General features: G+C 43.1%; 1 protein-coding gene and 1 long non-coding RNA gene across 3 annotated transcripts in view; one reads left to right on the forward strand and one right to left on the reverse strand.

Annotated features, from left to right (window-relative positions):
* The window catches only part of AMMECR1 (Alport syndrome, mental retardation, midface hypoplasia and elliptocytosis chromosomal region gene 1), a 68,312-nt gene extending 64,260 nt beyond the window's left edge, over positions 1-4,052 (reverse strand). For both annotated transcript variants that reach the window (XM_030449193.1, XM_030449192.1), the window contains exon 1: positions 3,569-4,052. In XM_030449193.1, the coding sequence (XP_030305053.1) occupies positions 3,569-4,029 (461 nt within the window). In that variant the 5' untranslated portion in view covers positions 4,030-4,052. The remainder of the gene's footprint in view (positions 1-3,568) is intronic.
* A 691-nt stretch (positions 4,053-4,743) lies between these two features.
* The window catches only part of LOC115598196, a 65,303-nt gene continuing 56,428 nt past the window's right edge, over positions 4,744-13,618 (forward strand). The window contains exons 1-2 of the long non-coding RNA XR_003987472.1: positions 4,744-4,896; positions 12,255-12,304. This is a non-coding gene — a long non-coding RNA (uncharacterized LOC115598196). The remainder of the gene's footprint in view (positions 4,897-12,254; positions 12,305-13,618) is intronic.

The raw sequence follows: 13,618 nt of genomic DNA on the forward strand, positions 1-13,618 counted from the left end.
AGCCCGTGAAGGGAAGGGTGGCTTAGAGTGCAATTCAAAGTAAAGTTAAATTATAGGTAGAAGAAAGCTCTTCAATTAAGACAGTGATAGAACCAAATTTTGGCCGATCAGGGGAAGCCTACAAGAGAAGAAGAAGCCTGTGGCTGGAAGGATTTGCAGAGCCTATTCTCACCCAGACATTTCTGGAGGGATTCAGTATCTTCCAGCTATCTTCTTTTCAATCCATGAGTCACTCAAACCCAACAGCTTACTAGCAATACCCTTGACCAACACCCCATACCCTGTGGTTTAGAAGCTACAATCAGAGATATGAAAATGCCACCTACTTTATCCACATATGGACTGGGCTGGGGTGCAAAACCTGCACCCTTTCACAACAGGCATTTTGTCTCTTACTAACTAACTGTTCCAAATTTCCTTCCCTTTGAGCCCTGCCGTGGTATTCATCTTGGCATCAATAAGTTACAGAAATCTGTAGGAGTCACAAGCAGGTTTTCTTCAAAAGACAACACACCAGAACCCCTTGTCCGAGTGACTCAGCCACCTGTTTTTCTTTGATCGTGCCCAGTTGCCTTCTTCAAAGACCTGTAAGGAATATGAATCATGCTTGGTGAGGATACCTGTTTGCAGGTCTCTCATCCTTCTGGTAATTAGTGTAATTTAAACAAGAAGTCTTTCTAAAATTCACATACAAACTCATATTTTAGACTACTACTCTTAGAGCAGATGTTCTGGTCTCTGGACAAAACCTCCAAAAGGACTTAATGCAGAAAGCTGCAAACATACATTCACTGAAAAATGCCAGTTCCCATTCAGAGCTTTTTTTGTATAGGATGAAGCTCAGCTTCAAAGACAAAATCATACCTTTGTGAGCTACTCAGCTATCGATAAGACTGCTGGCAAATTTTTTCAGTGCTAGAAGTCATGCTGCCTCTGAACACTTAGCAGGAGCAATTATTCACTGACCTAGAATTTTACATTTAATACTGAACAACTTTTTCGAAGTTGCTTCCCCAACTGCACTAACATAATCAGCTCACAAGGCTGCTGAAAGCAGCAGTTCTGCCATCTGTCTGCTTATTCCCACCTCACACTTGTGCAGGCACAAGTGTTCGTGAAGCCATGCAATGATCCAGAGGGAACCAATCTCTGTGCAAACTAACCAGAGGGGGAAAAAATTATTATTAGATCATTTCTCAATCTGTACAACCATGCACGCTGGCACAAACATGGGAATAAGCAGAAATGGCATCACTAAGTTTAACTGCTCTGCCATTTTCTAAAGTCCATTGACACAGCAACTTTTCACCAGGTCTAGCAACTAAGTCTGAAGAGCACTTAAACACACACATGAATTTCAGAATTTTTTTTTTTAGAAAACTACAGATCATTTTACTTGGTTTGCTGTTGTGTTCTTGTTACAGGAAGAAGCAGGAGAAGGAAGGTGAAGTGATCCAGTGGTCACTAAGAGGAATCAAAGTGCTTACTGGAAAACAGTTCAGTGAGAGATCTTCACCCCTGCCTCAGTTTCCTCCACCAAAACAACAGAGAGAGTAGCACTAAGCTGCTCAACAAAACATTCTGCAATACAATTAAAAAACATAACAACAACAAGGTAATTGTTACAGAGAGACACAGACAGAATTCAACTCTCTTAAAGCAATGAAAGAGTGAAAGGGCACAAAGCTGATGCTGTAACCTGTAGTGGTCTGGGATGGAGAACAGATACAAGACAATGCAAAGCAAAATGGCTACTCAGAGCAGCAGTTCCTAAACAGTTGGTATCTACAAAAAGACAGACATGGATTTACAAAAGACCTGGGTAAAGAAACTCACAGCAGAGTCTCCCTGCCCTCCTTTCATTATTGGTACTCTGATGTAATCACATAGGAGTTATGAAGAGCATATAGGGAAGACTTGCTGGGGTGGCAGGTTAAGTAGGAATCCACAGAGCTGGGTTGTCATGACAGCAGCTGAAAGTATGCAAGAGATGTATAGATCCCGGGCGTTAGAACAGCAAGGACTCCAAACAATATCATTAATACAGTACATTATTTCAAACACTGAGAAGCACAGACTACATCTCATTAATGAAACACGGACTGCATGATAACCATTTGCATTGGTGAGGGTGTGCAAGGGTCTGGGCATCCACAAAAAAATTTGTGTTCGTTTAGTACCGATAAAGCACAGGTTCTCACAGCTTCCACAGTCATGCTGTATGTAAGAGGAAACAAGTGACATGCACTCTGGTGGACCAACACACTCGAGAGTCAGCTGAAGCTTGGAAACTCACCACATGAGCTCCATCCCATTTAAAAGCAAAGTAAAACAGCAGAAACTTAATTTCAGCAACACCTCAGGTTAACTTTGCATTCAGACAGATTTGGAGCATGCAGCGACTCAGTAACTCATCCCAGCTGAGAGGAAATAAGTTCCTGTCAGAGAGAAGTTACTCCCTGAAGTGTCTGAACTCCAGCAGCAGCAGCATGCCCGGTTCCCTGGCACAGGCAGGTGCCAACATGCCGGGCAACACCACCCTGGTGGGTCACCTCCAGAGGCAGGAGGACACTGGGGTTCAGACAAACACTGAACAAGAGCAGCCAGGGAGAGGAACGAAGCAGGCCCTTGGTGGACAGATGCTCTTGCATGACAGAGAGGAGTAACAGGTGTTTCTGTGATCTGTTCAAAACTCTGGGAATTCGAGGTGGTGGATTACTCAGGGACTCGAGATGTCTAACACTGGGTGGTCTTCAGGGGTTGCCACAAAGCAAGGACTCCGCACAGTTTGAGACCAAAGCAGCATTACTAGTGCCTGGCACAGGGAACGTACTGGTACACCAGTGCTCACAAATCCGGGACTGGCACGACAGGTCTCTCACACGGGGTACTCACCATCCAGCACTGGTGAAGCAGAGGCCCATGGACACATGGCCAGAGAGAGGCTGCCTAGTGAAGGGGTCCCAGTAGGGACTACTGGTAAAAGGAGTGTGGAGCGGTCTACTCGGACACCACTCAACACAAACCAGGACCACGGAAGCTTTCCACGGACCCCGTGGAGCCGGGGCGCACGACGCGGGCGCACAAAGGCGGGTGGCTCGGGGCTGGGCGCTGCTGCGGTGCCAGGGAAGAGGGGGGAGATGACACCAGGGAGTCCCGAGCGCGACCGGGGACCAAGAAGGGCCCGGCAGGGGTGCGACCGGCCACTGGGGGCAGGCCACCGGGGACGGGGTGGCCGGCGGCTGCCGGGCAGCATGGAGCGGGGCGCTCCCTTAGGCGAACCGGGCGCGGGAGGGCAGCGCACCCCCGGGGCACGCCGGGGAGCCCGGCCGGTGCCCGCACGACAGCGAGGCGGGGGCGCCCGCGGGCCAGGCCCCGAGACGGGCGGGCCGCGCGGGGCCAGGCGAGGACAGGGACCGGGCGGTGGTGGCGGGGAAGGTGCCGGGAGAGGAGGCGGGAGCCGGCGGGGCGCCCGGCCGGAGCACGCCGGGCGGGACAGGCGCACACGAGGCGCCCACGAGGGCGGGCTCGGGACGGCGGGCCGGGGCACGACGGCGGCGATACTCACTAGGGATCGTTGGTGAAGCGGGGGCTCCGCGGGGGTTGGTATCCGTACAGGTGACAGTAGAGCACATCGAAGCAGAAGCAGCACATCTCGGCCGACACCACCATCTTCCTGCAGCCGGGCCCGCCGGAGCCGGCGCCGGGGGAGGAGAGCAGGGAGGCGGCCGGCGGAGAGAGGCCGGCGGGGCCCCCGCCGCAGCTGGGCGGCAGCGGCGGGGAGAGGGCGCAGCCGGCGGCGCCCCCCGCCAGCCCCCCAAGGCCGTTGAGGCGGGGGCCCCCTGGCGGGGGCAGCGCCCCCGGCTCGCCCCCCGCCGCCGCCGCCCCGCCGCAGTGGGAGCCGCTGCCGCCGCCTCCCGGGCCGGCCGAGCCCGAGGGAGGGGAACTGGAGAGTTTCTGCTTCTTCACCCCGCAGCAACCCGCCGCCATCTTGGAGCCGTCTCCCCCCACGCAGCGCTTCCGACCCATGGCGGGGGGGCCGGCCGACCGGCCGGGGGACGTGCGGCGGCCCGCTCCGCCTCCTGCCGGGCCCGCTCCGCCTGCAACGGGGAGGGGGCGGGAGGGAGGCGGCGGGAAAGGGGGAAGAATGAATGAGGAGCAGGAGGGAGAGGAAGAGGAAGATGGGGGGGGGGGGGGGGGGAGAGAGACAGACAGAGAGAGCTACGTTAGAGCGACCCGGTGAGTGGCCCCGGCTGACAGGGCCGGGGCTGAGGGGGCAGCGCGGCCCCGCAGGTGTGGCGGCCGCGGCGGGGCCTGGCGGCCTTTCCCCTCCCCTCCACACGGCGAGCCACCCCTCTCGCCTTGCCCCCCTCCCTGCTATTTCTCCTCCTTCTGCTAGGGAAGTGGAGCAACTCCACCTCGCGTGCTAAAAAAAAATAAATAAAATAAAAATAAACCCAAGAACCCGAGCTCCGCAGCAGGAAGCAAAGCCCCTGAGATGGTTAAAAAAGCCCCGCTAAATAATTCAAGTGACCTGAGATGCCTTTCTCTTGGGAAGAGGAGGGGGGGTGAAGAAAGAAGCGAGGGGTTGTGTTGTAGTCAGCAGCTTAGGAGGCTGGAGAGAGTGCTCGGATGCACTTATTAAACATGCAGTCGTGATGGCTAAAAGCCACGGGGTTCTAATATATATATTTCTATAACTTTTTTTTTTTTTTTTTTTTTTTTCTAATTACAGCTGTGGCAATTACTTCGCATGCAATAAGCAGCGGCTCAGAGCGCAGGCCCTAAGCTACAAGGCAAGCGGCCGTGACACTGAGAGCACATCCCCCGGTGCCTGCAGCCTCGGCTTCTCCATGGTAAAACCCCTGGAGAAAGGCAGTCCGGAGGGAAAAGGATGTAAGTTCCTGCAGTGCTCCAGACATCTAAAATTAAGCTTAGCAAACCACCTGGTTAAGGAGAGGGGGAAAGAGGGGGAAACTTGTTTTATATTAGCCTCATATGTAGATATCTCTATATATCAATTAATGGAGAGACTTAGAAACAGCAATGAAGTACTTCAAATGCTGTGGGTATGTATATTTAGAAAATAACACCTCACCCATCAGTTCTATGCAGCTATCTCTGGCATGGGATGTAACAGCTGGTTAACATAGAATAGCAACACTACAACATCAAGGAAGACAAGAGAGTGAGGATGGCAAAGAGTTAAAATAATGCTGCAAGTGGAGAGAGAGAGTCATTGTCAGAACTCAAATGTAGTCTGTAGAGAAAATTTGAAATAACAGGTTTGAAGAGAAAATCCCAGCTTCTAATCCTAATGGGTAAAAAAGCCCTTTGAGGGTTTCTGTCCAAATACTGGCCTAAACTTTTCTTGCTTTGACTATGAATCATAGCTTGAGGTGAAACAGCTGCAGGGAATAATAGCAAAGACGAGGAGAGGAATTGGGTGGTGTGAGGCAGTCTTTTCCATTTTTAAATACAATGTTTATGTTTGGAGCTGGTGAATACTTGAGAAGGGAACCCAGTTCCCTTCTCTCAAACAACTTTCAAGTTTCTTTCAAAACAAAGGCAGTGTTTTCCACTCCTGGGATTCATTTGTTTAAAATCAGTAAGTAGTGACACCTTCTGTTGCTTTGGGGAAAATAGTTTCTCCAGGTACTGAAGTCTGGCTTTTTCTAATTTTTTTTTTACCATCCTACACTATTTAACACAAACATTTCTAAAAATATCAAGTAATTGCAAAAGTTAATGAAACAGACACAAGTACAAATTGTTCACTCCACTGAGAGAGAGATGTGTAAGGTTCTGTTTAAGTCTCAGAGCTAGGATCAATATCCTTATGCAGTATCAAGACTATTGGTAATGAGCAGTGATCACTTTTTAATTAAACACTGTATCAAAATAGTCCCTGAATGAAGGGGTAAACTAAATATGTTACTTATTCTTTAAAAACACTTTACTTCTGTCACCTCTGCAGACATTCTTTCCTGTATTTGCCTACAATTGTGCTCCTATTTTACTTCAGTGCAATGTTAGGTATACCAAATCTCACTTTTGTAAAAACAGCAGCAAATAGATGAACACAACTGTAGAAATTACTGTTTAGTGGGATCAGGAAGATGCAACTGTATTATCAAACATTTTTGTCTCTATCTGGAAGCAGAGAGAACTGCAAAATCACAAAACATTTCTCATAGCTCAGTGGAAAATTTCCATTTATATTTGAAGAAGAGTTTATTCTTTGGGTAAGACTCTTCAGTTAACTGCAACATCTGTTTCATTGGCCCTTTGTTTCAGCTGAGCCTCAAGGACTTTACATTTCTTATTACAAGGAACCCTGGATGTGTTCATTTCCTTCATGTACATCTGAATTTTCCTAACTTTAATGGATTTGCTCCTGTTGGTTGATGACTATGCTCATGTGCAGTCAAACATACTGAGTGAGCTGAGTATAAAAAACAAACTCTTAGCAGTATGAACAGACTGCAATTAGACCAGTTTAATTTAGGTGTGATGTAGCTCTCTTTTCTGGCTCCAGCTGTTCAGCACTACTCCTCACCTCCTGTTCTAAAGCCCCAGTGATTTTAGAATTGCCACTTGTTACAAGTGAGAGGTTGAAATTAATTTTTAATTAAAAATCATAAGCCATGATCCTTGAAGAGGGATGCTAAGAGAAATTACAAGGAAAATAGAACTGTTTGCACAAAGATATTTCTCAGTGATCCAAAGCTACTCAGAAGGATTGCCCTTTACAAAAAACCATAATGGCCAATATCTAGTATCTGGGGGAAATGGTGTGCTAACAGAAATGATCCAATTTCTTTTGAATTTGAGGTAGAATTCGCCTTGACTGTAGAAGTCAGATTGCTCTCAAGTAGGCCAAAAGATGATCTATGTTCTCAGTATCTTACAATCTAATTAAAGACCAAGAACAACCAGAGAGCCAAGATTGGGCTGCAGCAGTAAGCAGGAGTGATATAATCCTTTCCTTATTAGTATCTTTTCCTTATTAGTATTCTTTTAATAGGCACTGTGACAGGTGAGGGATTTAAAAGGGTACTTAAAATAGCACGTTTAGGCTCTGGTTCCATGTGTGTTTCTGCAGTAGTAGTAACGTTGGTTTAAGCAGCTCTACCTCAGCTAATTGTTCTCTTTCCTGTCCCACCCATTCTGTTGGATTCATGCAGCTGTTTGTGCAGATCTGAGGCAGAAGATCAAGCTGGAAAACAATTATACTTTTCCCTTGATTATTTTTCAGAAAAATCAGTTCTCCAGTCTGTTTTATCAGAGGGCTGCACAAAAATCTGAGTTGGCCTAGCAGAGTGTCCATACAAAATGGAGAATGAATAGGCTTGGGCATCTTAAACAGTACTGGTTAGAAATGAGAAGATGCAGCCTGAAGTGGCATTGCATGTTTGTGGGGACACTGTCAGAAATCAAAAAGAGTTTGAATTTTGAATAATAGGTGAATAAAGGTAATTGGAGAAAGAGAAGGGGTGGTTAAGGGGCCTTCAAAGTGAAGTAGTTCCTTCTTGAGACTTTCAGTCGAGGGACTGAAAGAAAGGGAGACAGAAAGCCCTCTTTTCAAAATATATAATTTTCCACTTTGTTGGGACCAAAGGAAACATTATACCATGGTTAACTCTTTAAAAAACAAACTCTAAGAATTGAATAGTGTAAACAGCTAGCACCTATATGAAGTTGTTAGTTATTATTCTAGTTAGTTATTTTTCTAGAGAAGAGCCTGTACTTACATCTCTCAAAATGCAAAGCTTAAATTCTCTCTTTATCTTCCCATAATACTGATCTTTTTTGAATGAGCCTGCAATAAAACAGGAAGATTTACATGCTGAGAATTCCTATGGTCTGAGGAATTTCCACCCATTGTGGAGACAGTCTAGACAACTCTTCCCTTGCCCTGCAGCCTTACAAGGCAGTATGGGTATAGCTGGGAAGAAAGTTTGCCTGCATTACTTTCACACATTATTCCCAAGCTGCTCTGTCACACTCTTGAGGCTCATGTGAATTTTCCTCCATATATTCTGCTTAGAAAGAAGAGTTACTGTTCTTTACCATGCTCCCTGTCTCAGCTGTCCTCAGGAGAAATTAGATGCAGCTCTGAATCTAGGCCAGAAAGTTTGCACAAAATCCAATAAAGTTAAGGAAAGTTAATTTGCACGTCTGAGAACAGTAATTGTTCCTACCTGTTAGAGGCCATATCCTGCTATTGTTCTATCTATCAAACCCCTATTGAAGTCCCTTCTAAAAAATCTTGTACAAAAAGTCATCTCAGGATGTGATACCAGCTGACAGACTAAAGGTCCTCATGTGTTGTGTTATTGAAATCCTGTCCCTGTTCCATATTTTGAGCTATGTTGTAATTCAATATGTATTACTTTTAAATTAACACTTTTTTACAGACATTTTTCACTCTTACACAAATTTAGGGTTTGCTCCTGTTGAACTATCTGTGCTTGGAGCTTGCACTGCAAAACTGGGCATGGGTTTGTTAAAAAACCAAACCACCCAAAACCAAATTTAAAAAGCCCCCACAAAACAAACCCTCCAAAAGAAACAAACAAGAAAACAAAAAACCCACCATGTATTCTAAAATGCTGTTGTCAAAGTAAATATCTGTGACTGGGCAATTTTCTAACTGGTGATAAAACCATGAAATGAGTCAATGGAGTCAGAAAAGATTTTTAATGTAAAAAAAATTATCCAAAAAAATGTAACAAATGAAAGGTGAGACTAGTAGTAGCTTTTTCATGGATTTATTTTCACTTAATTCTGTGAGCTGGAATGTTGCTCAGATGTTATGTTAATGCAATGTCCTATCCTTTTGGAATGGATTTTTCCATTGTACAATGCTAGAAGAAGCTGGAGCTTATGGGGATGCATTCTCAGTATAAATTCACCCTGGTTCCATTGAGGTCAGTGGGGCTACAGTGATTCCTGCTGGCTAGGACATTTTTTTTTTTCATGGCTGTTTGCAGTTGGTCTCCTTCCCCAGATGCTTTCCACTACTGTGGAGTAACTGTATTTATTAATAGCATTTCTCATTTCTCAAGTGTCTAAAGCTTTAAAAGTTTGAAGTTAAAAAGTGTAGAACAATATATAGGTGTCTGTTTATGCAGTGCAGTCATACAGCCACCCTTGATGAAACCTGGCAACTATCTAATAGGACAGCAATCAAGGTGTGTTAGGAAAAAATGTAATCATTAGTTTCCAAATAAACGAGTAGGTTAGGAGGATAGAATGCAGTTGCTGAGGATTAAAATCTGACCAAACACCACTATTTTATACCTGTTTGTTTCTAACAATTGTTCTAGATCTTCAACCATCCCAAGTGCTCAGCACTTGATTTTGTCTCTCTCCTAAAACCCACCAAAGTGAAACTTTATTAGAGGGCATGTTAGCAATGTTCATTGCTTGTTACCTGTTAATTGATTAGGATGACAGAAATGCTCCATGTAAGGATGCTAATGGGCATAAATTTTGATCTGCCTTTTGATGTGAGACTGTTAAGAGTTTCCTTTTTCCAGATGTTATTTAATTTTCTTGTGAAAGGATCTAATTTCTTCTGACTGCTGCTTTTGCTATCTTCACATCCATGTTATCCAGCTTTTGGTGTAAAGGAATTCCACCTCTGTTCCTCTAAAGGCCAGTTCTTAGCTTAGGTTCATGCTTCCTTGCTCTGGTGTTTTACCCTGTGCAGAGAGTACTGAAGCTGTCATCTCTCTGTTCCTGCACAGAAACGAGACACACTTTTCTTTTCTCCAAAGACTGAATAACTTTCATCTTTGTGAAAAGCAAAAAATCACTGAATCCTTCTGCTTGGCCTTTATCCTTCTCACATGTGTAAAATAACCTGTTCAGCCTAAAATGGCCAAGAACCACTTCCACTGTGCCTGGTGGGAATATCCAATCACTTTGTGTTGGATGTCTGTAGTCATGCCTCATGAATTATTTTGGTTATTGTTTAGCAAGAATGTTTATTAGCTGCAGTAGACTTCTGCAGCTTATAAAACCATGCCTGCCAGTCATTAATATTTATACTTCTTCATTATTGCAGCATATTATTATTTACTGGATTTTTTTTTTCTTTTTTCCATACAAGTATTAGCATTCTTTATACTTGGTGCCTAAATTACTTAATCTTATCTCTTCCAGTGCTTCTGATCTGTACATATCATCCTGAATGTCATGCTGATCCTCCTTTCTGTGATTAGTTTTATAAAATCACTTTATGTGACTTTGGTGTACTTGTATTTCTCTTTTTCTGTGCAAAGAAAAAAACCCTGACAAATGCCAGTGTTTTGCTACCAAGGTGGTGGTGCTTCAGTGCTATCAACCTGTAATTGCTGAAAGCACTAATTGCAATTGTCTTAAAAGAGCCTGGAGATAGAATGTTATTTAATAGCAGGTGTTAAAAATTGTGTCAAAAAGCCAGCAGGGCTTCACCAAATCCTTCTTTGTTGCAGTTGTTACTTTCATCACTGGGATTTGTGAGTGCAGCTCCAGTGAGGCTGAACCTCACAGCACTTCAGAGTCACCTCACCCCAATCTGTTATCAAGTATTCAGTGCTGCAGATTCCTCTTTTTTTTTTTTTCTTTTAGGTGTGGTAGCAAAAGCCAAACATCTGATGTGCACCACATCCCAAAGTCTTTTTTGATCCTTAAAGCCTTAACATGCCTGAAGCCTCCGTCCTGCCAGATTCTGAATAAAACTGACCCTGTGGGAATCTGTAGCATTTGGCACCTCACTTATTCATGGCTTACTTATTCATTAGTTTCATTGCTTCCTTTCTGTAGAATTCATGTTTTCAGCACAGTATTTTCCAAGGTGCTTTCTATTGCAAAAGTCAGTTCTCCTTTTGGACATGTACAAATCAGATTACTGAAATGAAGTCAATGGAATTTCACTGTTACAGACTGATGAGGCCAAAACCAGGGTTTTTAAACTTGTAAGTTCCCATGTAAATTGATGAATTAGTTGCCTGTTCCTAGGTCTCCTGAGCTATCCTCTGCCTTCAAGGAAAGTGCTATTTAAATAGATCACAATCCATGCACACACAAATTCCATTAAACAAAACTGTATGTCTTCTCCTTCTTCTTATCTCCCACATTTGTATCTTCACTCTAGGAAATCTGTGATTTTCACTCTTATCACTGCTGGCAGTGATAATTATTGTCACAGTTATTTAATGTTTAAAATAAATATGTTACATTCATTTTGAATAAAGAGCAGCTGATAAACATGCAAGCTTCAACAAAATTTCACCCAGTTCTTGGCATAGTGTCAGCCCTCTTGTGCACTTTTCCTTTCATTTGCTATTTCTGATATTCCTATTTTAACACTATCCCTGTAACTCAGTTCCTCCTACTTGACATTACAGCAGTTAGAGATAGACTTTTCTTTAAAGTAAAAAGTATTTTAAAAGAGTAAATTAAATATATTTCTACCACTATGAAAAAAGCCATACCTTCCAGGAAGCACTGCTATTTATGTTTTTCTGCTAACTGTTATAAAACATGAAGTTACAAAGCTTAACATCTAGAAATATCTGTGATCATCAAGACTTACATCTGAACTCAGGTTTGCATGCTTGTTCTTCTCAATGGTTTCTTCATGGTTAATATTACAATATCCTTCTGAGTGCTAGAGATTGCACAGGGGCAACATATTTTAATGTAAACACTGTACATTTGATTTGAGGAAATGACCATTTCCATGCAGAAGAAAGTTACTGAGATCATCTTTAGCACTAAAATCATATCCTTCTGTTATTTCAATGGAAAAAAAATCAGTCGTTTGCTTGTGTATTTTAATGTAAAACTAGAAAAATATCAATCTAGTGGCTCTAATGGTATTCTGGATTAGTTACCATCTGCCTTGAGAATTCCTTTCTAATAACTAAGTCATTTTGGTTAGCAATTCTAAAGAGCATTTCAGGATGGGGAGAGTTGCTGTGACATACTTGAGGAGAAGCCTAGCACAGCATGTCAGATCTAAGGAACTGTTGCTGAAGTGTTTTAGGGCTGTTATTCCATGGGGTAGGTCCCTACAGCTAACATTCTGTTTAGAGATTTAGAAGAAATTTAGAAATTATTTCATAAAAAAATGCATGTATTTAACTCTGAAAAGAACCCAAACCAACCAACCAAACAAACAAAAACCCCCAAACCCAAACTTCACAACAAATGAAGTCTGAATCTGTTTTTTATTGCTTAGGCTGTGTTTGTTTTCACAGGTCCAAGTCCTGCTGTCCAGTGTCATCACATTCACATCCTGCAGTGACCTGTAAGTACCCCACCTCTCAATTTTCTATTACAATAGAACAGCTGCATGAAAACTGTCATTAGACTCTCTATATTGGGGTGCATTTTGTCATATTAATTTAAATGCCTGTACTTCTAGCATGTATGCTCATAGAGTAATACTTCTACATTTTGAAGTATTAACTCATGATAATCTCATTCATTGCATTTTCAATGGAAGATTCACAACTTATCAAATCTACTGCTGGTGGTTTCTACTCTCTACTTTAAATTTAATTAATTACGTGGTTAAATCAGAACTGAAAGTTTCCAAAGAAAAAATATTACATTTGCCCTTTGAACAATTACCAAACATTACATGTTCAGAGTGAAAAATGAATAGCATTTTATTTTATGAGTCCACTAACTAATAGTGAATTAGAATAAAACTCCTTTGGGAGCACATTTGACATTCACATGAATAACAGATGAGTTCATTATGATCCCCTGCTTATAAAAAGAATGGCAAATGAATCCATAATTATTAAGCATTTAAAAATAACATGTTCCCCCCAAAGATACAATTCTGCATTAAATACCCGGCTGTAGTTCAGCTGCAGGGCTTTGAAGAACCTGAAATGAAATGGTAGCACAGCACAGAGCTGAAAGTGAAGGGCAGGCTGATGATGTGGTCATTTGCCACATTGTTTAGCTGTTAGGTAGCCAAAGGAATGAAGATTCATATTCTATTTAATGCATTTGAATTAATTATGATTTTTTAGATTAATCTTGATTCCAAAGCAGAAAATTCAGGTTAGATCCATGGTGCATGAAAGGATTATGCTGGGTATAAGTATAAAGAGGAGGATTACAGCACATATGGCTACTGACATGTACTCATGTTCTAAGTGCCTGTGGGCATCTCATTTGAAATATATATTAGAGTTGAATCTTGTAGGGCTTTTTTGTTGATAGATATGTGGCTGCCTATATGACAAATACCATTCAGGACAGTTATTTTGCTGGAAGTGACATTGTCAAATACTTGCCAAGCTGTCACATTAGCATACAGCTCACAGCCTGGTGGGAGACAGCTCCTCTGTGACTCATAACCTCTGCCCTGTGGTGGCACAAGGGTCCCAGAGGTTGCCTTGTCTGCCAGACAGAGAAGGAAGGAAGAGATGCCAAGAACAAAGTTCAGACAACAACACAGAGGACTTGCAGAGGAGAAGGAGGATAAGGAATATCTTGTTCCTTGAATTACTTGCACCAAGGACATAAACAGAAAAGGGATCAGAAATATATCAAGATTTTTCTAAGTGCTGTCAGCACCTAAAGAAGTGCAGAATTCTTGTCT

This window comes from Calypte anna, chromosome 4, assembly GCF_003957555.1.
Source record: "Calypte anna isolate BGI_N300 chromosome 4, bCalAnn1_v1.p, whole genome shotgun sequence".
NCBI classification, from domain to species: Eukaryota; Metazoa; Chordata; class Aves; order Apodiformes; family Trochilidae; genus Calypte; species Calypte anna.